The sequence below is a fragment of the Phyllobates terribilis genome, unplaced genomic scaffold, assembly GCF_046119375.1.
Source record: "Phyllobates terribilis strain yellow unplaced genomic scaffold, ASM4611937v1 Scaffold_2__4_contigs__length_985480577, whole genome shotgun sequence".
Classification (NCBI taxonomy): domain Eukaryota; kingdom Metazoa; phylum Chordata; class Amphibia; order Anura; family Dendrobatidae; genus Phyllobates; species Phyllobates terribilis.
The window spans coordinates 932,670,231-932,693,898 of record NW_027362762.1 but is presented as its reverse complement, the minus strand read 5'-3'; the positions used below and the strand labels follow the sequence as shown (position 1 = coordinate 932,693,898).

General features: G+C 41.9%; 1 protein-coding gene across 1 annotated transcript; it reads left to right on the top strand.

Moving 5' to 3' along the window:
- The first annotated feature begins 695 nt into the window (after positions 1–695).
- On the top strand, positions 696–22,074 carry TMEM50B (transmembrane protein 50B). Its single transcript, XM_073670828.1, has 7 exons — positions 696–839; positions 3,820–3,953; positions 5,273–5,385; positions 9,503–9,570; positions 13,181–13,273; positions 13,730–13,787; positions 21,565–22,074. The coding sequence occupies exons 2-7, from the start codon at positions 3,855–3,857 to the stop codon at positions 21,608–21,610; spliced, it is 477 nt and encodes a 158-aa protein (XP_073526929.1). The 5' UTR covers positions 696–839; positions 3,820–3,854; the 3' UTR covers positions 21,611–22,074.
- Positions 22,075–23,668: the final 1,594 nt, after the last annotated feature.

Sequence of the window (23,668 nt, the reverse complement as noted above, 5' to 3'; positions counted from 1 at the left end):
CATTTTAGTATTTCCATTGAATTCCCTCTGATTTCTTTCTATATTACAGGTCAAGAGTTAAAAACTGCTGCTTCTTCTTAACCAGTATCAAAGCCAGAAGGCATTTCCTGGTCTGCATTTGAAAAATGTGCTGCCATCTAGTGGTCGAGTCTAGCATTGCAGCCCATCATCCCATCATCCCAATATGCAGTTTAGTACGTCCCTATTTTCAGTCCCATCTATCAAAATATATAACGATGATTTCATCCGTACAGTAAACGCCATAAGGAGAAGAAAAAAAAATCTGCTACCATAATTTTTCAGCAGTTGCATTTCCCAAAAAGAATCATGTTGCCAAATAGTTTCTTACTGCATGCACTATGAAACAGAAAACCTCAAAAGTGCCAGCATTGCATTTTTTTCACCATTACACCCCATCACCACCTTTTTTCCAGTATGTTTTCAAGACTGTTACAAAAATAGTAAAAAAAAAAATCGTGTATATAAAAAAAAACTATTTAGAACCTCCTGTATTGTCTGTTTGTATAGTATTGTCCATAACTAATAAAGCTTTAAAAAAAAAAAAAGTCCTTCCGGCTACTGTGTTGAGTACTCATGTGCCAATCACAGCAAATAAAGCTTGACGAAGACAAAAAAAAAAAAAAAAAAAAGTTCCTTCCTGTTACTGTGTTGAGTGCGCGTGTGCCAAACACAAGATGGCCGCCGCGCGCAGGCGTAGTACGCAGGTAATGATTGATCAGCGTAAGTTACGCCCTCTCGACGTCGTGACGTTGAGCTAGTAGGATCCCTGCCCCAGATGGAAGTAGTGTAGTGTGAGCCGAGCGGCCGGACTGCGGAGGGTAAGTGTCACACCCCTTCACTGCCGGCCATCGCTGCTGCTCCCATCCTTCATGCGCAGCTGCTGGAGGACTACAAGTCTAAGCGTTTTGGTGGCAACTGTTGAGTCTTGGAGTTCCAGAACTGAGCTGTCATTGTTGGTATTATTATACTGTGACCTTTCCTAATGATATGGTGGCACTTTACTGAACCTGGGCACAGGGTTGCTGTGATGGTGCTCTGGGAAACCGTCAGCAGGTTGCACACCTGCATTCTGACCGATACAAGCGGCCATAAATCAGGCTGCAAAACACTCAACACTAGTTAGATTCCCCAGAGAAGTGAATGGAGAGTGGTGGGTCCCAGAGGTGCAACATTTCAGGGGCCACATGTGCACAGCAGTACAGCACAGCGCCGTGCACTCTAGTGGTTGCTTCCAGGTAGTGCAGCTCAGCTACTACTCACTTCGTACATTGTGCACACTGTCAGCATTCTCAGGTGCTGAGACCGAGTGGTCGTGTGACTGCAAGTGTGCGATATGCATACTCCTGGTCACTTTTCGACTAGGCATGCCTGGCCTCGCTCACTTCATTTGTATTGAGCGAGGCTGCGCACGTCTAGTCGGAATGTGGCCTGGATTATGCATATCGCACACTTGCAGTCACATGGCTGCTCTGTCTCGCCGAGTGAGGATTGACAGGTCTCATAGAGTGACTGCTGACTTTTGTGATAAGTCTAGACAACCCCTTTAAATCATTTCTGGCTGCCTTACTAGAGTAGATGGTACAAGGAGAAAACAAAGTTTTATTCTCCCTGCAATCACTCGCTTCCAGTCATTGGGGCGGTGCAGAGAGCAGTTACAATCACCGCTCATTATACTGTCAGCGTGCTGCAAACACTCCCCCTGCACCTTGACTGACAGCCTGCTGCACACGCACACTGCACAGCAAGCTGTCAATCAATGTACCGGGGAGCGGCGCCTGTCACGGCTCCCTGCACCTCTACAATACCTGGGAAGCAAGCTGCTGCAGGGAGGATAGGACATCCGAGTCGAGAGCAGAGATCTGCACCACATTGTTCTTCTATTATTCTCCATTGTAATTCTGGACCCCCTGTATTCTAGTCCTGGAGGATCCCACCATTTCTCTATGAGCCGGACAGCCCCACGCCGCACTACTTACATCTACCGTTGTCAGATTTTCTTCCTGCCAAAAGCAGAACCCTGATGGCTCGGCAGGAATGACCATCCAAAAAATGGGAGACATTAAGGGGCATTCCAGAGCCCGTTTCTTGAGATTAGTGGGGATTCCATCAGTCGGACCCCCACTGATCAGAAAGTTTACCATCCAGTGTTGGGGAATAAGGCTATGTTCACACCATGAGTTTTTATTTTCTTGGATCATGTTTTGGAAGAGTTTTTCCCTGATTCATTCTTTGCAGCCGGTTGATTGGACTGCGTCTTGTTTGGAGCCGAATCCATCATTTTCTTTGTTCTTCCAGACGTTTTTCAAAACCTTTTATGGGGAAAAAAAAAGCTCAAAACTCCTGAAACAGCAAAGTGGATTTCCTATAGAAATGAATAGGAATATATACCAATTTGTTTTTGCATCAGTATTTGAGGAGGATTATGGAGTGGATCTACTCTTGGGGAAAAAAAAAAAATCTGTGTGTGAACATAGTCTTACTCCTTAAAGGGTTTGTCTGGTACCTTAAGATCGATGGCCTATCATTAGGATAGGTCATCAATATCAGATCGGTATAGGTGCGACATCCGGCACCCCCAGTGATCAGCTGTTCCCTGTGCCTGCGGCGGGTGGATGTGATCAGATAAGGAGCGGCACAGCTCCTTCAATTGTCTAGTAGCCGCGGCCGGGTACTACACATCTGCTCCTATTTGAATGATAAAGCTGTGCTCTTCCGCTTTGCACCAGGAATAGCTGATCAGTGCGGGCGCCGAGTGTCCCACCCCCACCAATCTGGTATTTAAGTACCAGACAAAGAGTATTCCCATCTTTAAAATCCTACCCCAATATGTAGTAGGTGTAGTAATAATAATATTAGCAAATACCTCCAATTAGAAATGTAGTATTTCTTCTGATTCGCCATGTCATTTACCCCATGTGCTGGGCATTGTATTAGCTTAAGCATCAATGGTAACGACCACTCATATAGTGACAGTTGGCTAGTTGCTAGTGGTCGTAACCATGGATACCTAACTGTCACTATATGAGTGGTCATAACCATGGAAACCTAAACTACTGCAATGCCCTGTACATGGGGTAAGTGACATAGCGAATCAGAAGAACTATACTACATTTCAAATTGGAGGAATTTGCTAATATTATTATTATTACACCCACTACATATTGGGATAGGATCTTGGAGATGGGAATATCACTTTGACTTGGTCTCTTATATAGTCAGTAATGAGGAGATGCTTGGTACTTGAAGTGAGCTGTAATATGAGCAGTTACCTGCTGTTATTTTTGCAGTTGCTCATCATCATTAGAGATTCCTACCTACCCCTCTCTTCCCCCTCCACCCCGGGGCGGCTGGAGTTCAGTATTGTTGCCGCCCCCTGTTTGTCGGTGTGTACAGCTGCCTGTCCCTTCTCTATGTTATTGTCACACTGTATGTGTTTGTTCACATGCTGCATTTTTTTCATTTTTTTTTTTTTGGTTAGCGGTAATGCCACATCTTACAGTAGCAGCAAAATGAATGCGATTTTTAAAATCTCAATCACATTTTCCATTTTATTTTTTTTTTAACGCAGCACTGTCAATTTTTTTCAGCAATTAAGCTAGTTTTTTTTCCCCCACATTGAGGCCAATGAGTCTTACAAATAAAGCATCGTTTTCTGCATAAAACCGGAGAGAAAATGCAAGATTTAATTTAGATTTTCTACAGTTTTTTTTTTTCCTGCACAAAAATGCTGTGTGTGAACGTACCCAAATAGTAACAGATATAAACCTCGTTCATCAGTAATGGCTCCTTTCTTTCCAGTTGATGACACAGCCTCTCACGGGCAGCTGGTGAACATGGCCGGATTTCTGGATAATTTCCGATGGCCGCCATGTGAGTGCATCGACTGGGGTGAGAAGAGGAACACAATTGCGTCCGTGGTGGCCGGCGTCCTGGTAGGTGATTGCAGACAGGTCGCGCTTCATCATTTACAGAGTCTAATCACAGTCAGTTCAATATCGAGTCCAGCTGCACTGCCCAAATATTCCAGAGGGAGCGCTGTTGCTGTCACATCAGCAGCGCAACGACACTGGGAGCCGCAGCGGCTTCCACTGATGTTACATCGACAGAGCAACGGCTTCTTTTCCACTATCCTCTGATGAGGGGCTTGACTGCTGACGTCATGCTGATTGACAGCTGGCTCCCCACTACCTAATTGCAGGGAGCCAACGATCAATCAGTATGACATCGACAGAGAAGAGCTGCTCTACTGACATGGAGCAGCTGAATGGTTGGGAGGAGCGGTCGGTCGGTGACTGCTCTGAGCCGGTGGAGGAAGTTAAAAAAAAAAAAACAGTAATTCCACCATTTTTTCTACTGTGCACCAAGTAAATATTTAACTTTATTCTATGGTTGCAGCCCATTGCAGTATGTATTATTTATGGTGAACTACTAAAAGAATTATTAAACTTTTTTTTTTTCTTTAATAAGTGAACATTTTTTTTGTCCTACGTGATTCAGCGTAGACTATTAATTATTAGTCTATAATAATAAATATATATATATACACTCATGTTTGTTTTTTTCTCAGCTGTTTGCTGGCTGCATCCTCTAATGCCCAAAATTTCAACTTTCAAGTGATTTAAAGGGTTTGTTCATTTTAGGGACCTTTTTTTTTTCCCTTAAATGCATGTGTTTGGGGCTAGAAATCATTTTTGGAACTTGGTTTTATTAAAAAAAAATTGCATTGTTTGGCTTTTACATACTCTTTGTTTCCCTGCACATTCAACTCTGATGTGATCATAAATCAACAAAGAGGAGGCAGGAAATTCAGATAACTCCCCCATTAAACCTCCATAGCGAGTTCACTGACAGATTCTCTGTTAACTCATGTTGCAGCCAGCAACAGAAAGTGTTGAAGTTGCAGTTGGGCATGGGACCCTCCGCTCCAGTCATTCTCTATGGGCTGGCGGAGTACTGCACCGCTCTGTCTCCGGCAGTCACATGATTGGTGATGCCCATGGTCAAACGTCTCTCTGGTCAGACCCCACACTGCCCATTTTCAGGATTGGAGCAGTTCTCCTACACACCCTACAATGTAAACTCATTGTGAACCTGCAAAGTCTTGCGGTTTATTCATTATACTTACGTAGCGTTTGCAGAAATGATCATCGCTGTCCTCATTGGATACCGGATCTCCCCAACACGGCAAAGCAACACTGCTAACCACTGAGCCACCATGCTGGTTGTACTTATTACGTTGCTTCTGGTTCAGTTTTTTTCAGGGTGGTGGATTATGATCGATGCTGCGGTGGTGTATCCTAATCAAGAGGATCTGAATCACGCTTTCCACACTTGTGGGGTCTTCTCGACGGTGGCGTTCTTCATGTAAGTTGGAGGTATAATCCTATTCATAGGGTGGAGGATAACTTGCTGATCTGGGCGTCTGACCACTGGAACCTCCTCCAATCTTGAGGCCAGGGTTCTGGAACCCGAAAAATTCCATTCATTGTCTATGGGACTGCCGTAGAAAGCTGAGCGCTGTGCTTGATTATTTCTGTAAGACCCCTGGACAATAAATTGAGTAGATGCCAAGCCATGTACACCTCCTCTCCATTCAGTAAAGCCCTGTTCTTGACTCTAGAACCCGTTCTTGGGATTGCTGGGGGGGGGACCCCATTGCTCAGCAAGTTATCCCTTATTCTTTTTATTTATTTTTTTGGGGCCTGGAGGGGGCGCTGGTAAAGGGGATAACCCTTGAAATATTGTACAAAAGAATTGAATTGTTAAATGACCTATTAAGGTCCCATATTATGTAAGAAAAATATCATATATGAGAAAAAAAATTGTAATAAAATTGAAAAAGTCAATTCCACTACAAAAAATACTATTTTTAATGTAAAATAAATTGACTTGTACAAACATTACTTAAAAACAAAAACCTACAGCTTTTAGGTGTCCACACAAAGAATTAATGATTCAATGCATCATTTATTGTAAAATGTGACTAAGTTTAAAAAAATTAACAAATTTCAAAAATTGCTTTTTTTCCCTTTATTTGCATTACAAACCATTACCGTACTCTGTCATTTAGATGCATCTCTCGACAGTGCCGAGAAATAAGACCAGTTCTCGCTCGACAGTGCCGCGAAATAAGCCCAGTTTTTGTCAAGTGAGAGAATTTCTCGCTCTACCGTGCCGAAAAGTGAGACCATTTTTACTCTATAGAACATAGGGAAATACACACCTTACTGATCACATAAGCATAATGTTTTTAAGTTCATTTTATCCGCTGGCAAGTGCTCAGAGGACGTCCCCCATCTTGCAAATGGATCTGCTTCCCTGTTTTTTCACAATGCTTAATCTGTATCTGGCCAGAAATGTGTGTTTTATCTGGTATATTACTGTTATATCCAGCACTGTAATTACCTAAGTGACCATAAAGCTGAGGACAGACCAACCGGGGAGCAAGGGGTTAAAAATTGAGAAGGAATAATGAATGGGGCATTTGTCCCGAGGCTTCTGCTGCTCTTGGAAATAGAAATTAGCAATGTCAGCTCTACGTTTCCATGTGGAAACACAAGTACATGGCACCCCACAAAATCCTGTAGTCATCGGGCAAAAAATTTCATACCGTAAAGTTAATTCACTGCTAGAAAGAGCTCAGCTTTATTCTGCAAGTGTTCAGTTTCTCTACAGCTCACCCGCAGGTAAAAAGAAGTATTACATGAGAAAATAAAATTGTAAACCATGTAAAATTAAAAAACAATTCCAATTTATTAAAAAAAAATATCCATTCAGTAAGATTAAAATGGGGAATGAAAAAACATTTAAATGTGATGGAGCGGGTCCTCTTTGTAGCTCATTGATGAAGTTCCTCATTCAGGACCTATTAAGGGAATTATATAGAGCCTCTCACTTCTGCATCTGGAGGTTTGAGATGCTACTGATGTTGCACCTATTATTGGGTCTCCTGCAAGGGTTGACATTGGAGTGTATTGGTAGGATATGCCTAATAAAGGCTGGTCCCACCGATGGGACGGGCACCTAATCTCAAGACTGGGACCCCAACAAATTCTGGAATGGAAAAATGGCCATCGCCTCGATTCTTTATTTTTATGAAAGATTTGGATTGTCATTAATTGGACATTGGACTAGATTCGCACGATCCTGATCCACCGGCTAAGTCAGTGGTCCATGGCCACCAGACCACAGCCCTGCGTACCGCCTCCCACGTCCTGACCTCCCCGGGTGTCTCTTCTGTTGCACACCCACGACATTAGTAGTCTGTGGCTTTTAGATCAGGGTCATGCAGATTTTTCTGTTTCACTTATTTCTAATTTATCCTATTTATGTGTCATCATTGTTCAAGATTGGAAAATCTCTTTAAGTGAAAACTTAAAGGGTTATTCCCATCTCAAAGAACCTATCCCAATATGTAGTAGGTGTAATAATATTAGAAAATACCTCCAATTAGAAATGTAGTATAGTTCTTCTGATTAGCTATGTTGCTTACCCCATGTGCAGGGCATTGCAGTAGCTTGGGGATCCATAGTTACGGCCACTAACAATTAACTGTTACTATATGAGTGGTCATAACCATGTATACCTAAGATACTGCAATGCCCTGCACATGGGGTAAGCGACATTTCTAATTGGAGGTTAGTTCTTCTGATTAGCTATGTAGTAATTTGCTAATATTATTACACCTACTACATATTGGGATAGGATCTTGGAGATGGAAATACCACTTTAAAGCAACAGTTACGAATGATCACGTCCCTCATACTGGGAGGTGGTCCGAAAGCTGAGATATTGCTTTTGTCCTCAGCTGGTAGTCGCCGCTGACTTTACCGAGTGCTGCATATTCTCAGTTAATGTTCAGCTCTCTGTGAATTAAACTGGACCCTATATCTCAGCTTCCTGGACCCTCATGGAGGCAGGGAGGGGTATAGACTGCTACATAGTTAGATCTAACACTTCAAGGTTGGTAAAGGCGTCTTGAACTGTGAGTTATTACATGCAATTATCAGAAATTACTCTGTGGCCATAAATACCGTCATTAGGTGCAATCATAACACCGTACAGTGCACGGTCAGGATCTTCAGTATGACATGCTTTCACTGTAAACCTTTCTATACGGTAATGACCTTGCTTTTCCCTGCACCACTTCTCCAGGTGGACTTTACCAGAAGAGCCTTGATATCCCGCTACTGACAGAGCAGATAACTGAGTAATGATCCCTGGAATCCAGATATGCTGGAAAGTCTCTGCTCCTGCCAGATAAAGGGGCAGCACTGCCTCACATCTAGGGGGGGGTGGCCACTTTACCTTTATTTTCACAAAGTATAGGAGGACATGATTTTGTGGCACTTACTAATATATTAGCTTAAAGGGGTATTTCCATCTCCAAGATCCTATCCCAATATGTAGTAGGTGTAATAATATTAGCAAATACTTCCAATTAGAAATATAGTATAGTTCTTCTGCTTAGCTATGTCGATTTCCTCATGTGCAGGGCATTGCAATAGCTTAAATATCAATGGTAATGACCACTCATATATTGACGGTTAGCTAGTTGCTAGTGGCCGTAACCATGGATACCTAACTGTCACTATATGAGTGGTCGTAACCATAAATACCTAAGCTACTGCAATGCCCTGCACATGGGGTAAGCAACATAGCGAATCAGAAGAACTATACATTTCTAATTTGAGGAATTTTCTAATATTATTAATAATAATAATAATATTATTACACCTACTACATATTGGGATAGGATCTTGGAGATGGAAATACCCTTTAAGCACTAGGTTATGTTTACACCACGCTTTTGCCACATGTCTCGCCTGAAAAACAAGATTCGGGCCTATCCACCACCGAGGCTATCGAGTTTAATGAAGCAGATGGAGTCACTTTCAGGAGTATCTGGCTTTTTCAGGCCGGCACAAAAAAACGTGATCGACTGCGTTTTTGGAGGACAGGTCCGGCCGCGTGGTTCTCCATCAAGGGCCTTTTTCTGGCCCCGTAGATTTGTGAAGTCTGTGAGTAAGGAGGAGGAGACGCTTCATCTTAGTACGTGCCACAATATCATGTCCCCTCATTTTGTTTTTTGTTTTTTTACCTTGAAAAAGGCACCAAAACGCGTTGGCTAATAGAAACCTTTTATTTTATACCATCAAGCATTCTTCATTTCTGACGTTGGGGGGAGGTCGGGATCACAATCTCCGGTCTTGTTGTTGGATGGGGCTGAGGTCCGGGCTCTTGTCATGTTTTTCCCCTCCATGTCTGTATGGACCTTGTGCACTGAGCACAGTCATGGGGAGCACAAAAGGGGACTTGCCCAAAACCTAGGAGCTCATGCTCTAACATGTTGCATCTCAAATTGCCGTGATTCATGGGTGAAGTATGTTTTGCCAGAGGCAACAATCAGGTTCAGTAAGTTCTCCCCCGCACCTGCGTCTCGGACTGATTTCCTGTAACCGACTTGTCTCTGTCCTCGCAGGATAAACGCTGTATCCAATGCCCAGGTACGAGGTGACGGCTACAGTGATGGCTGCCTGGGCCGCACAGGTCAGTAATATAAAAAGTCCTATTTTTCTCCCCATACATAGGAATGACAACCACCACGAATCAGTATCTATCCCGCGGCATAATATGACGCTTATAAACCCTGATGCAAACTCTCCAACTATCATTATCTATAAGAGTATTGGTCTTCTCATATGGGCCCTTTGGACTCTCCTAAGCTCCAGGGGGCCAGATGTGTCTACAACCGCTGCACCCACTATAGGAACACCTCTGTCCCCATCGTTACAGGGTTGTCTAGTATTAGGAAATCATGGCTACTTTTTCCAAAATTAGCGCAACACCTGCCTTGTTCTATGTCATATTGTAGCTCAGCCCCTATTTACTTCAATGGAGCCAAGCTGCAATACCGGACGCGCCCATGGACAGGTGTGATGCTGTGTCTACAGTAAAGCAGCAGTGTCTTTAGCACTGGACAACCCTTTGTTAATGCTAGCAGTGCAGATTTGCATGCAGAAATCCACTATGTAATACAGAACTAGATATACAGATGAAAGTTCACGCATATAAATTGACCTGCGATGCAGATTTTGAAACCCTCTCTGCACATTATTAAAGTACAGCCTGTGTGATCTGCACTCCCTGAAGACTTGGATGCTTTTCCCTCAACACACTCTGACCTACACTACACATCTTCCTCCAATGCTGCCATCGGTAAAACTGAAAATAAGGCCAGTTTTTGGTCAGTATTCGGTTAGTATTTTTTCTCAGGCGTGGGAGTCAAAACCAGGTGAGGAACAATCAGAGAAAAGGTATAATAGAAACAAGTCACCAATTCTGCATTTATCACCCACTCCTGGTTTTGCCTCCCACTTCTGAGAAAAAATACTGACCAAATACTGGTAGTGGGGCCGTGGCCTAAGCAAGGGAATAGCAGAGAACGGAAACAGCCAGAAGCAGAGAGCTTCCAGATCTATGTCAGATGCAGGCAATACAGACAGCTACAGTGGCATGTAAAAGTTTTGGCACCCCTGGTCAAAATTACTGTTATTGTGGACAGTAATCAAGTTGAAGATGAAATGACCTCTAAAAGGCCTAAAGTCCTTCTCTATGAACTGCTCCAATATTTACGGCCACAGCTGTTTATCCCCTCTCCTATACTCAAAGTTCTGCTTCATGTCACTTGTCTCATCTATTGCATTTTTTCTGTGTCCTATTGTGTATAAATATGTGATTCTTCAGATTTCATGTTATTCTATGCCTGATGAAGAGGCCTGAGTAGTCTCGAAAGCTTGCAATTTGTTACTATCTTTTCAGTTAGCCATTAAAAGGTATCAATCACTGAGGACTCTTAAATCTAAATATTTTTCTATCTACTGGCTAACACGGTACAAATATACAGGGTGGTCCAAAAGTAGGTGGACAGAAAGTATAATAAGGTTATGAAGGGGGAGATTTATCCAACATGGTGTAAAGTGAAACTGGCTCAGTTGCCCTTGGCAACCAATCAGATTCCACTTTTCATTCCTCACAGACTCTTTGGAAAATGAAAGGTGGAATCTGATTGGTTGCTAAGGGCAACTGAGCCAGTTTCACAGATCTAGTTTTCACAGATAGATCTCCCCCAAATCTGTTTTCTTTTCAGATAACACATAATGGCAAATAAGTTAAATACAGATCAAAGAAAATGGATTTTAACAGAGTATTGGAAATCTCAAAATGCTGAAACCGTTAGAGCAAATTGGGTTGAAACATTTGGTACTCAAGCCCCAAAGAGACAAACCATTTACCGCATTCGTGACAAATTCCATGCCACTTGCTCAATCCTTAATGCTCCAAAAACTGCTCGACCCAAAACAGTCTGTACAGAAGATAAGAAACAACTTGTTGCTGAAACATTTGTTCAGAGTCCAAAAAAGTCCCCAGAAGAAGAGCCTCTCTGGAATTGGGGATTTCACGAGCTTCTATCATGCGAATCCTGAAATCGTCCACATCTAATTCATGGTTTATTGGAGGATGATCCAGACAGGCGGCTGCAATTTAGTGAGATTATGCTTAACGAAACTGAAGAAAATCCAGTAATTTTAGATGACATTATGTGGAGTGATGAAGCTTCTTTCACATTCTCCGGCCATATTAACAGACATAATTGTATTTACTGGTATAATGAGAACATGCATTTAACATTAGAGCAACAACTAAATGAGCCTGGTGTCAATGTTTGGGGTGGTATTTCAAGTTTTGGTGTTTTAGGACCAATATTTTTTGATGGAGCAGTCACAGGAGATAAGTATCTGGAAATACTAATGAATCAAGTTGTTCCCCAGTTACAGCAACAGCCTAATTCACATGACCTTTATTTCCAACAAGATGGGGCCCCTCCACATTATTGAAGAGTGGTCCACGAGTATCCTGATGAAACATTTCCTAACAAATGGATTGTCCGAAGAGGCCCACTTGATTGGCCGGCACGTTCACCAGACTTGACCCCAATGGATTTTTTCTTTTGGGGAGTACTCAAGGACAAAGTTTATAGTTGAAAACCAAAAAGTGTCAGTGATATGAAAAATTACATAAGAGATGCATTTCAAGGAATTAATACCCAAAGAGACTTGTGCAAAAAAGTTTGTCGAAGCGTAAGAGGCGACTTCAAAGCTGTGCAAATTGTAATGGAAAACAGTTTGAGCACCTGCGCTGATAAAATTTAAGGGCTTTTGTATTATTATTCAGAATAAAAATTTAATTGTCAATGTTATGCTTGTGTTGGTAAACATCATTTTATATATAAATCAAAATAAATGTTATTATTTTCTGGCCACCTACTTATGGACTACCCTGTATATATTCTCCCTGTATGAAATTTCAACTAATTCTTGATGCAAACCTAACAACACCATCTGTAAAAAGCTGAAGCTGAAAAGAGGATGGCTTCTACAAATGGATAATGATCCTAAACACACGTCACAATCCACAATAAACTACCTCAAAAGGCACAAGCTGAAGGTTTTACAATGACCCTCACAGTCCACTGATCTGAACCTCATTGAAAATCTGTGGCTAGATCTCAAAATAGTAGAACAAGCAAGACGCCCCAGGAATCTCACCGAACTGGAAGAATTCTCCATGGAAGAATGGATGAAAATCCCTCTAACAAAAATTGAAAGACTCTTGGCTGGCTACAAAATGCGTTTACAAGCTGTGATACTTTCAAAAGGGGGCGCTACTAGTACTAACCATGCCGGGTGGCCAAACTTTTGCATCAGCCCATTTTCCTTTTTGTATTTTTTAAAATGTAAAAGATGAAAATATATTTATTTTATTTGTTTTGCCTAAAATACAAAGGAAATGTGTCATCTGTAACTTCAGGCCTTTTAGAGATCATTTCATCTTCAACTTGCTTAACTGTTCACCATAACAGTAATATTGACCAGGGGTGCCCAAACTTTTACATGCCACTGTATGTACAGGAGATGCACAGATTCTGCAGCATGAAAATGGATGAGAATGTTTCTTATTTTTGCATTTAAGAAGCAAATGAACAATAAAAAATAAGTGTATGGATGCCTATAGCCTTAAAAGGAGCATGTGTCCTTAAAGGTGTATTTTTTGGCCACGAAAATGGGACTAACTACACCAATTTTACTCTGTTGTGCAGGTGCCCGGATCTGGCTCTTCATTGGCTTTATGATGATGTTTGGATCACTCATTGCCTCCATGTGGATCCTTTTTGGAGCTTTTGTCACACAAAGTAAGTTTCCTGTTGTACCTTAACCTAGAAATGACATTTATCAAATCTATTGTAGCTGTCCAAAATTTGCATTGCTGCTCCTTATGACTTTCTTTATTTTCCATACTGCCAGCTGAAGTTTCTCTTACCCCCATATAGTTGTATGGAGTCTTAGTGTGCATGCTCGGACACCGCTCCATACAACTCAGTGCTGCCCTCTGGTGTGGAGGAGCAGTGGATCACTTCATTCTAGTGTTCGGACCCTCCCCGATATTGCATATCCCACATACTGGTGATACATGTAAACAGCTGGATATGAGCTGTTACATCTATAGCAGGGTTACCATCTGCTGCTTCAGTTTGTGTAGTATGAATTCTTCTCCCGTTTCCAAACTTTTGTGCCAGTTTTTCCAAACTGATTGCACCACTTTACCTAAAATCTTCATCCGTAATCATCCTTATTTGCTGCTTCTCTAGATGTCAATGTCTACCCTGGTCTGGCTGTATTTTTCCAGAATGCTCTGATATTTTTTAGGTAAGTTACCTTTATATTATTCAGTACACATTACTCTGTTCAGTTATAGGCTGAAAAGCTATGTCCACTTTCGCAACCATTTTATTTCTCCAGTGCATAAATTTGTAATTTTGCAAATAAATTTTACTTAACCCCTTCACGTCATGTCCATTTTCTGTTTTTTTTTGTTGTTTTTTTGTTTTTTCTCGTGTTTTCCTCCGTTCTTCCCAGAGCCATAACTTTTTTTTTTTTTTTTCCAGCCATATAGCAGTATGATTGCTTGTATTTTGCAGTATGAGTTGTACTTTTGAATGACAGCACATGGTGTACTTGAAACGGGAAAAAAATTCCAAGTGCTGTGAAACTGCAAAAAAAGTGCAATTCCACAATCTGTTTTTTTTATGTATCATGTTCACTATATGGTAAAACTGACCTGCCAATATGATTCTCCAGGTCAGTACGATTACGCAGATACCAAACATTGATAGATAGATGATAGATACATACATACATACATACATACATTTTTTTTTTTTTTAATTTAAGGAAAATTTGGGGGGAAATTTGTAAGAAAAAAAAAGTAGCTTTTGTCACCATTTTCCGAGATCTGTAAGTCAGATTTTTTTTTTATTGCAAGCGGTTTTGTGTTTTTTTTTTTCAAGTGGTTAAACAAAAAAAAAATCTATTTAAATGTGGTATCCTCATGACTGTACTGACCCATAGAACAAAGTTACCTGGTCATTTTTACTGGAATGTGAATGTCGTAAAAATGCTTTAATACAACCCCTGGCAAAAATTATGGAATCACCGGGCTCGGAGGATGTTCATTCCGTTGTAGCAGATCACAGACATGGCACAAAACTAAAGTAATTTCAAATGGCAACTTTAGGGCTTTAACCGGTTCAGGACCGCCCACTGTACATAAACGTCGGCGCTGCCTGGGCTCTGTGCAGCGCCGACGTTTAAAAACGGTGGGTGGTCCCGCAGCGCTCAGGACCCCCAGGGTCCTGCTAGCGCTGCAGTACCGGTTCAGAGCGATAGCTCTGACATGTGGCATCATGGGGACCTGATTGGATCAGGTCCCCATGATGTTAACCTGTTCCTATCTTCTAGATGCTGCGATCCATAGCGATCGCGGCATTTAAAAGATAGGGACAGCCGGTGGTCGGCGATCGGGACCCCCCACATACCTGTCAGCGGCGGGGATCCCGGTGCTGTGACCTCTGACATCATCGAGACCTGATTGGCTCAGGTCTCGATGATGTCAGCGTCACACCAGCCAATCAGAGAGATCACCAGGGAAGTTTGTTTTAGCAACAAACTTTCCCGGGCGATCTGCCTGATAAATGCAGTTTCTCCTCCGATCTCAGTGAGAGAGCAGAGGAGAAACAGTGTGACAAGAGCTGTCAGCCTTGCCACTGTGAAAGTAAAAAAAATAAAAAAGAAAGTAAGAGTTAGGGTTAGTGAGTCTGTCAGATCAGTCAGTCCTGTCAGATCAGTCCAGTCGGATCTGTCAGTCCTGTCAGATCTGTCAGTCCTGTCAGATCTGTCAGTCAGTCCTGTCAGATCTGTCAGTCAGTCCTGTCAGATCTGTCAGTCAGTCAGTCCTGTCAGATCTGTCAGTCAGTCAGTCCTGTCAGATCTGTCAGTCAGTCAGTCCTGTCAGATCTGTCAGTCAGTCAGTCCTGTCAGATCTGTCAGTCAGTCAGTCCTGTCAGTCAGTCAGTCCTGTCAGTCAGTCAGTCCTGTCAGTCAGTCAGTCAGTCAGTCCTGTCAGATCAGTCAGTCCGTCCTGTCAGATCTGTCAGTCAGTCAGTCCTGTCAGATCTGTCAGTCAGTCAGTCCTGTCAGATCTGTCAGTCAGTCAGTCCTGTCAGATCTGTCAGTCAGTCAGTCCTGTCAGATCAGTCAGTCCTGTCAGATCTGTCAGTCAGTCAGTCCTGTCAGATCTGTCAGTCAGTCCTGTCAGATCTGTCAGTCAGTCCTGTCAGATCTGTCAGTCAGTCCTGTCAGATCTGTCAGTCAGTCCTGTCAGATCTGTCAGTCAGTCCTGTCAGATCTGTCAGTCAGTCCTGTCACATCAGTCAGTCAGTCAGTCCTGTCACATCAGTCAGTCAGTCAGTCCTGTCACATCAGTCAGTCAGTCAGTCCTGTCACATCAGTCAGTCAGTCAGTCCTGTCACATCAGTCAGTCAGTCAGTCCTGTCACATCAGTCAGTCAGTCAGTCCTGTCACATCAGTCAGTCAGTCAGTCCTGTCACATCAGTCAGTCAGTCAGTCCTGTCACATCAGTCAGTCAGTCAGTCCTGTCACATCAGTCAGTCAGTCAGTCCTGTCACATCAGTCAGTCAGTCAGTCCTGTCACATCAGTCAGTCAGTCAGTCCTGTCACATCAGTCAGTCAGTCAGTCCTGTCACATCAGTCAGTCAGTCAGTCCTGTCACATCAGTCTGGTCAGTCCAGTCCGGTCCCATCCTTTCAGTCCAGTCAAAAAATATAAAAATAAAATGGCCCGTCAGACTTATACCGCAGAGGAGGTGTATGCCCTGCTGTGTTCTGACACTGATGACAGCGCAATCTCAGATGGAGATATGGATTTTGAGGGCTTTAGTAGCGGCGACACAGAGCTCAGAAATGAGCAGTGATTCTGGTCCATCCTCAAGTCCAAGGACCAGTACAGCAATAGGGGCAAATAGCGCTACTGGAGAAATGTCTCCAAATCAGGGAACACTGCCCAGTACAAGCGCTGTCCCTGCTACTAGTGAATTGGCGCACGCCAGTGTACAAGGGGCTTTGCCACATGATCTAGCATTTCCCAGATGGGAGGCTTCAGATTCGGCTGCTCCATTCAGCCCTGATTTCAACGCCATTCCTGGTATAAATGTGGAGGTGGAAGATTTTGGACCAATTCATTTTTTTAATTTGTTTTTTTACAGACAGCTTGCTAGAGCATATTGTCGTGCAAACAAATTTATACGCGTCCCAATTCATAAGCCAGAATCCCCGATCTTACTATGCTAGGGCAAATTTATGGACACCAACTAATGTCCCGGAAATAAAAAAATTTTTATGACTTACATTTGCCATGGGGCTGGTTAAAAAACCGAGCATTCGATCCTACTGGTCCAACCACCCTGTTCAAGCCACCCCTATGTTTTCAGTCGTTCTGCCTAGGACCCGTTATGAAATGCTCATGCGGTTTTGGCATTTTAACGACAATAGTCAATGCCTGCCCAGAAATGCCCCAGAACATGACAGGTTATATAAAATTAGACCCATCATTGAAAATTTGTCAGAAAAATTCTTAAGCCTCTACACCCCAACACAAAATATTTCTATAGACGTGTCCCTTGTAAAATTCAAAGGAAGACTGCACCTCAAGCAATTTATCCCATCTAAAAGAGCAAGGTTTGGAATAAAGATCTATAAAATGTGCGAAAGTTCAACCGGATACACATCCGCTTTCCGCATATATGAGGGGAAAGATAGCCAACTAAACCCACCAGGATGCCCTACTTATCTGGGGACATCTGGAAAAATTGTTTGGGAGCTGATAAGTCCATTTTTTCAAAAAGGCTACAATCTATATGTGGACAATTATTACACCAGCATACCCCTATTTAAAAGTCTGGTTGAACACAACATCGGGGCTTGTGGGACCATCCGTAAAAACCGTCAGAGGTTTCCACAACCATTGGTCAACCAAAAGTTTCAAAAGGGGCAGTCAGGGGCTGTACGCAACGGAGAGCTGCTTGCCCTGAAATATAGGGATAAGAGGGATATTTTTGTCCTCAGCTCGATCCACACAGATGCCACAAGGGCCACTGTAGAACTAGGATCCACCACTCCGAAGCAAAAACCTGTGTCAGTCATTGACTACAACAAACACATGGGGGGTGTGGACCTTGCAGACCAGGTTCTACAGCCATACCAGGTATCAAGAAAGTCCTATACCTGGTATAAAAAGTTGGTTATCTATTTGTTTCAGGTGGCCACATACAATTCTTTTGTGTTGTACAAAAAAGCAGGAAATTCAGATCCTTTTCTTGATTATCAAGAAAAGGTAATTGAAAATCTTGTCTTTCAAAGTGTTAGCCCCGCTCATCCATTAGAATCTGAGGATGTGAAAAGACTCACTGAGCGACATTTTATTGCACTTATTCCAGCAACGGAAACAAGAAGGAACCCCCAGAAAAGATGTCGTGTATGTACTAAGAGAGGAATGAGGCGTGATACCCGCTACTATTGCCCACAATGCCCATCATTGCCAGCCTTATGCGTCACTGACAGCTTTAAAATCTTCCACACAGAACCACGTTTTTAAACTGTAATAATGTATCTCATTATGTCATTCAAACATTTGGTTCATTTAGTGAATGACACATTCGAGTAGAGCTCACTTAATTTCCAGGGGGGGTTCTCCAGAATCTAAACCTTCCATTGCGTGCTTGTTTCTGGAAATCATCCATTGAGTTAAAATGGTCACTAAACCCATAGATGAATTCCCAGAGGGGTTTCATTTCCAAAATGGGGTCACTTCAGGGGGGATTCTTTAGCTCTGGTACTCTGAAAAGTGCCAGAACAGCATAATCCCCCCTGAAGTGACCCCATTATAGAAATGACACCTCTGTGGGAATTCATCTATGGGTTTAGTGACCATTTACCTATCTACTTATTTTCCCACCACTAGATTAATTTATACAGAGGAGTAGATTGTAAAATTCGGTCACTTGTTGTGGGTTTCCTCTGTTTAGGCACCTCAGGGGCTCTCCAAATGCAACATGGCGTCCGCTATCCATTCCAGTCAAATTTCCATTCCAAAAGTCAAATGGCGCTCCTTACCTTCCAAGCCATGCCGTGCGCCCAAACAGTGGCTTTGCACCACATATGGGGTATCAGCGTGCTCAGGAGAAATTGCACAACACATTTTGGGGTCCATTTTTTCTGGCTGCCCTTATGAAAATTAAAAATTTGAGGCTAAAGTAGCAGTTTTGTGTTAAAAATGTGTTTTTTTATTTTCACACTTCAACATTATAAAATTCTGTGAAGCCCCTGGGGGTTCAAGGTGCTCACCACACATCTAGATAAGTTCCTTGAGGGGTCTAGTTTCCAAAATGGGGTCACTTGTTGGGGGTTTCCTCTGTTTAGACACCTCTGGGGCTCTCCAAATGCAACATGGCGTCCGCTATCCATTCCAGTCAAATTTCCATTCCAAAAGTCAAATGGCGCTCCTTACCTTCCAAGCCATGCCGTGCACCCAAACAGTGGCTTTGCACCACATATGGGGTATCAGCGTGCTCAGGATAAATTACACAACACATTTTGGGGTCCATTTTTTCTGGCTGCCCTTGTGAAAATTAAAAATTTGAGGTTAAAGTAGCAGTTTTGTGAAAAAAAGTTAAATGTTCATTGTTTTCTTCCACATTCCAAAAATTCCTGTGAAGCACCTGAAGGGTTAATAAACTTCTTGAATGTGGTTTTGAGTACCTTGAGGGGTGCAGTTTTTAGAATGGTATCACTTTTGGGTATTTTCTGTCATAAAGGCTCCTCAAAGTCACTTCAAATAAGATGTGGTCCCTAAAAAAAATGTTTTTGTAAATTTTGTTGTAAAAATGAGAAATCGCTGGTCAACTTTTAACCCTTATAGCTTCCTAACAAAAAAAAATTTTGGTTCCAAAATTGTGCTGATGTGAAGTAGACATGTGGGCAATGTTATTTATTAACTATTTTGTGTGATATATCTCTCTGATTAAAGGGCATGAAAATTCAAAGTTTGAAAATTGCAAAATTTTCAAAATTTTCGCCAAATTTCCAATTTTTTCACAATCAAACGCAAGTGATATCAAAGAAATTTTACCACTATCATGAAGTACAATATGTCACAAAAAAACTGTCTCAGAATCAGGGGGATCCGTTGAAGCGTTCCAGAGTAATTACCTCATAAAGTGACAGTGGTCAGAATTGAAAAAATTGGCCCGGTCACGAAGGCAAAAACAGGCTCTGGCGCGAAGTGGTTAAGAAACACTAAAAGAAATCAAGAAATAAAATGTTGTAACTCGGTAAGGGTAATTTTTTTTCAGACCAAGCAGAGGGGGAAAAATTATGGAATCACTCAATTCTGAGGAAAAAAATATGGAATCATGAAAAACAAACACACAAAAGAACACTCCAATACATCACTAGTATTTTGTTGCACCACCTCTAGCTTTAATAACAGCTTGCAGTCTCCGAGGCATGGACTTAATGAGTGACAAACAGTACTCTTCATCAATCTGGCTCCAACTTTCTCTGATTGCTGTTGCCAGATCAGCTTTGCAGGTTGGAGCCTTGTCATGGACCATTTTCTTCAACTTCCACTAAAGATTTTCAATTGGATTGAGATCCAGACTGTTTGCAGGCCGTGACATTGACCTTATGTCTTCTTTCAAGGAATGTTTTCACAGTTTTTGCTCTATGGCTGGATGCATTATCATCTTGAAAAATGATGTCATCATCCCCAAACATCCTTTCAATTGATGGGATAAGAAAACTGTCCAAAATAACAATGTAAATGTGGGCATTTACTGAAGATGTAATGACAGCCATCTCCCCAGTGCCTTTACCTGACATGCAGCTCCATATCATCAATGACTGTGGAAATTTGCATGTTCTCTTCATGCAGTCATCTTTAGAAATCTCACTGGAACGGCACCAAACAAAAGTTCCAGCATCATCACCTTGCCCAATGCAGATTCGCGATTCATCACTGAATATGACTTTCATCCAGTCATCCACAGTCCGCGATTGCTTTTCCTTAGCCCATGTAACCTTGTTTTTTTCTGTTTAGGTGTTAATGATGGCTTATGTTTAGCTTTTCTGTATGTAAATCCCACTTCCTTTAGGCGGTTTCTTACAGTTCGGTCACAGACATTGACTCCAGCTTTAAGTTTCCGGTCTTGACGCTTTGATGTCTTCCTTGGTCTACCATGTTTGCCTTTAACAACCTTCCCATGTTGTTTGTATTTGGTCCAGATTTTAGACACAGCTGACTGTGAACAACCAACATCTTTTGCAACATTGCGTGATGATTTACCTTCTTTTAAGAGTTTGATAATCCTCTCCTTTGCTTCAATTGACATTTCTCGTGTTTGAGCCATGATTCATGTCAGTCCACTTGGTGCAACAGCGCTCCAAGGTGTGATCACTCCTTTTTAGATGCAGACTAACGAGCAGATCTAATTTGATGCAGGTGTTAGTTTTGGAAATGAAAATTTACAGGGTGATTCCATAATTTTTTTTCTCAGAATTGAGTGATTCCATATTTTTTCCCTCTGCTTGGTCTGAAAAAATTACCCTTACTGAGTACCACATTTTTTTTATTGATTTCTTTTAGTGTTTCTTAAAGCCATAAAGTTGCCATTTGAAATTACTTTAGTTTTGTGCCATGTCTGTGATCTGCTTTTTTTCAACAACATTAAACAACTGAATGAACATCCTCCGAGCCCGGTGATTCCATAATTTTTTCCAGGGGTTGTAATATGGCAAACTCGTCCTGCCAAAAAAAAACAACCCTTTTTGCTATATTGATAAAAAAATTGAAACAGTTATTTCTCTTGAAAAAAGAATGGTCCGGGTTAGTATTGTATGTTGCCTTTGGTAACCTATAATATGGAAGAGCAAGACGCACAGCTTGCTGACTGTTTCCCTGCCTGTATGACATATCATAGTAGGATGTGTAGAACAAAGTTGTTGAGATGAGACGATGCTTTCCAACACTTGTATCTGTGCAATGAACTTTCTTCTTTCTCTATGGTCTGCAGCACTCTCATCTACAAGTTTGGAAGAACTGAAGAACTCTGGTCCTGAAGCCGCCGTCCGCCATGTTGTCTCCCGTTTTCCCATATGTTTTATACAATCACATTTCCACCTACAGTCTCCAGTATTGAGAAGATCTCATCTTCACAGCACCGGCTGATACATTCACAATGAAGTCTATTGTGACTATGCTGCCTCTCTCCCAATCAGTGGGGTCGCCTACATGAGGCATGTAGGGTCATCCCGAATTTTTAATGGGAAAAGTCCGCAATTTCTTTTATCATTAATACAGATTTACCATGAACAGTTGTTTTGTGTCTACTGTCGCTATAGCAACAGACTACAAACAAACCCTGTGTAGTCTGATCCTGGCATCCTATTGCTATTTGTTCCTAACCTACCAAAATATGATGGTAAGAAGTTGCGGACAGAGGAGAGAGGGAACATAGTAGGATCAGATTACGTGGAGCCTATACACACGTGTGTGTGTGTGTATGTGTGTATATATATATATATAATATGTATGTGTGTATATATATGTGTGTGTGTGTGTGTATATATATATATATATATATATATATATATATATATATATATATATATATATATATATATATATATATACAATACACACACAGTCTGCATAGGAGACGTAAACACAAAACACTTATTTTTTTTAAAAGATGGTTTGCAAAGTTCCTATTTTGTTTATTTTTAGATACATTGAAATAATAGTTAAAAAAAAAAAAAAAGTTTGAAATTGGAGCTTTCCTTTATTTTTAGGAAGGTTGCATTCCCAGTTTGTGGCTGTCCAGATATTGCAAAAAATCTGGATGCACAGCCCCTCTCTTAACTGCATGTATTGGGTATTCTTTGTCTTTACTTTGCTTTTTTTTCAAGCAAATAAATTATTACTCTCAAAATAAGGCAAATTGCTGTGAACCCCTTGTAGTGGCCGCCTGTCATGCTGCGTTGTAATACATCAGCAATGGGGGGGCATGCAGTTCTCATACAGTAAGGGCAAAGCCTCCATGATAATACATTGTGCTGCGCAGTTCATGAACTACTTATAGTAGTGCAGCTCACTATTGCTTTCGAAAGGCAGGAAAGCTTTTCTTGCATTTTGTCCTGTACCCAAGCTTATAGGGTTTGTCCAGAATTAGAAAAAAATAAAAGATTTTTCTAATCTTAGACGGCCTTCCCTTTAATACCTGGTCGAGTGACCTCACATTTTATAGGAAAACGTTGCGCCAATAAATGCTGCATAGTCAATCCCAATAGCCATATATAGTGCGATACGTCGGGAAGAGACGGTTCTCCGCGTATTTACTGTCCAAGCGGGTGCGATCGGCTGCTTTTCATGTCTCCCTTACTTGACTGCTGCTATGAAGTCACCGTGTCGCACGTCTTATGTTATCATTTGTATTGCCTCGTACTGAATGTCGACATTGCGTCACACTGTCATCCTACTGATTAGGTCGTTGCACGTTGTATTTATAGCATAGCCATAATGTTGGGCCCCTCTGCGGGTGTCACCCACCTGTTTAAGGATAGATTCACACTGATGCGTTTTTAGTACATTTTCATCCCTAGTCTGATTGGTAGAGCCGATGATGGATCCCATCAGTAGAATAGGAGTAGTTAAAGGGAATTTGTCACCAGGTTATCTGAGAGCACCATAATGTAAGAGCAGAGACCCTGATTCCAGCGATGTATCACTTGCTGGTCTGCTTGCTGTCATTTTGATGCAATCGGTCCTACTTATTTAAAGGGTCTGTGCCAGCGGGTTTTGCTATGGAATCTGAGAGCTGCATGATGTAGGGGCTGAGAACCTGATTCCAGCGATGTATCACTTACTGGACAGCTCGGTATAGTTTTGATTGAATCCTTGTTTTCTCTGCTGTAGATGTAGCAGTGCTCAGAATGCTGAGAGGTATAACCCCCCCCGCCCACACCCCTGATTGGCAGCTTCCGATGTACACTGTCAGCAAACTGCCAATCAGTGGTGGGGGCGGGGATACACAGATTAGCTGGACTGGTTTGCACATGACACGTAGTCCTGCAATGATAATGTCCTGCTGATATAACACTGATTGTGTTGAAACTACA

Bases quoted from the DNA above. Each gene is read 5' to 3' on its own strand.
- TMEM50B (XM_073670828.1), top strand. From the start codon at position 3,855: ATGGCCGGATTTCTGGATAATTTCCGATGGCCGCCATGTGAGTGCATC. The intron at 9,571-13,180 runs GTCAGTAATATA...TCTGTTGTGCAG, and splicing joins TGGCTGCCTGGGCCGCACAG to GTGCCCGGATCTGGCTCTTC. The intron at 13,274-13,729 runs GTAAGTTTCCTG...CTGCTTCTCTAG, and splicing joins TGGAGCTTTTGTCACACAAA to ATGTCAATGTCTACCCTGGT.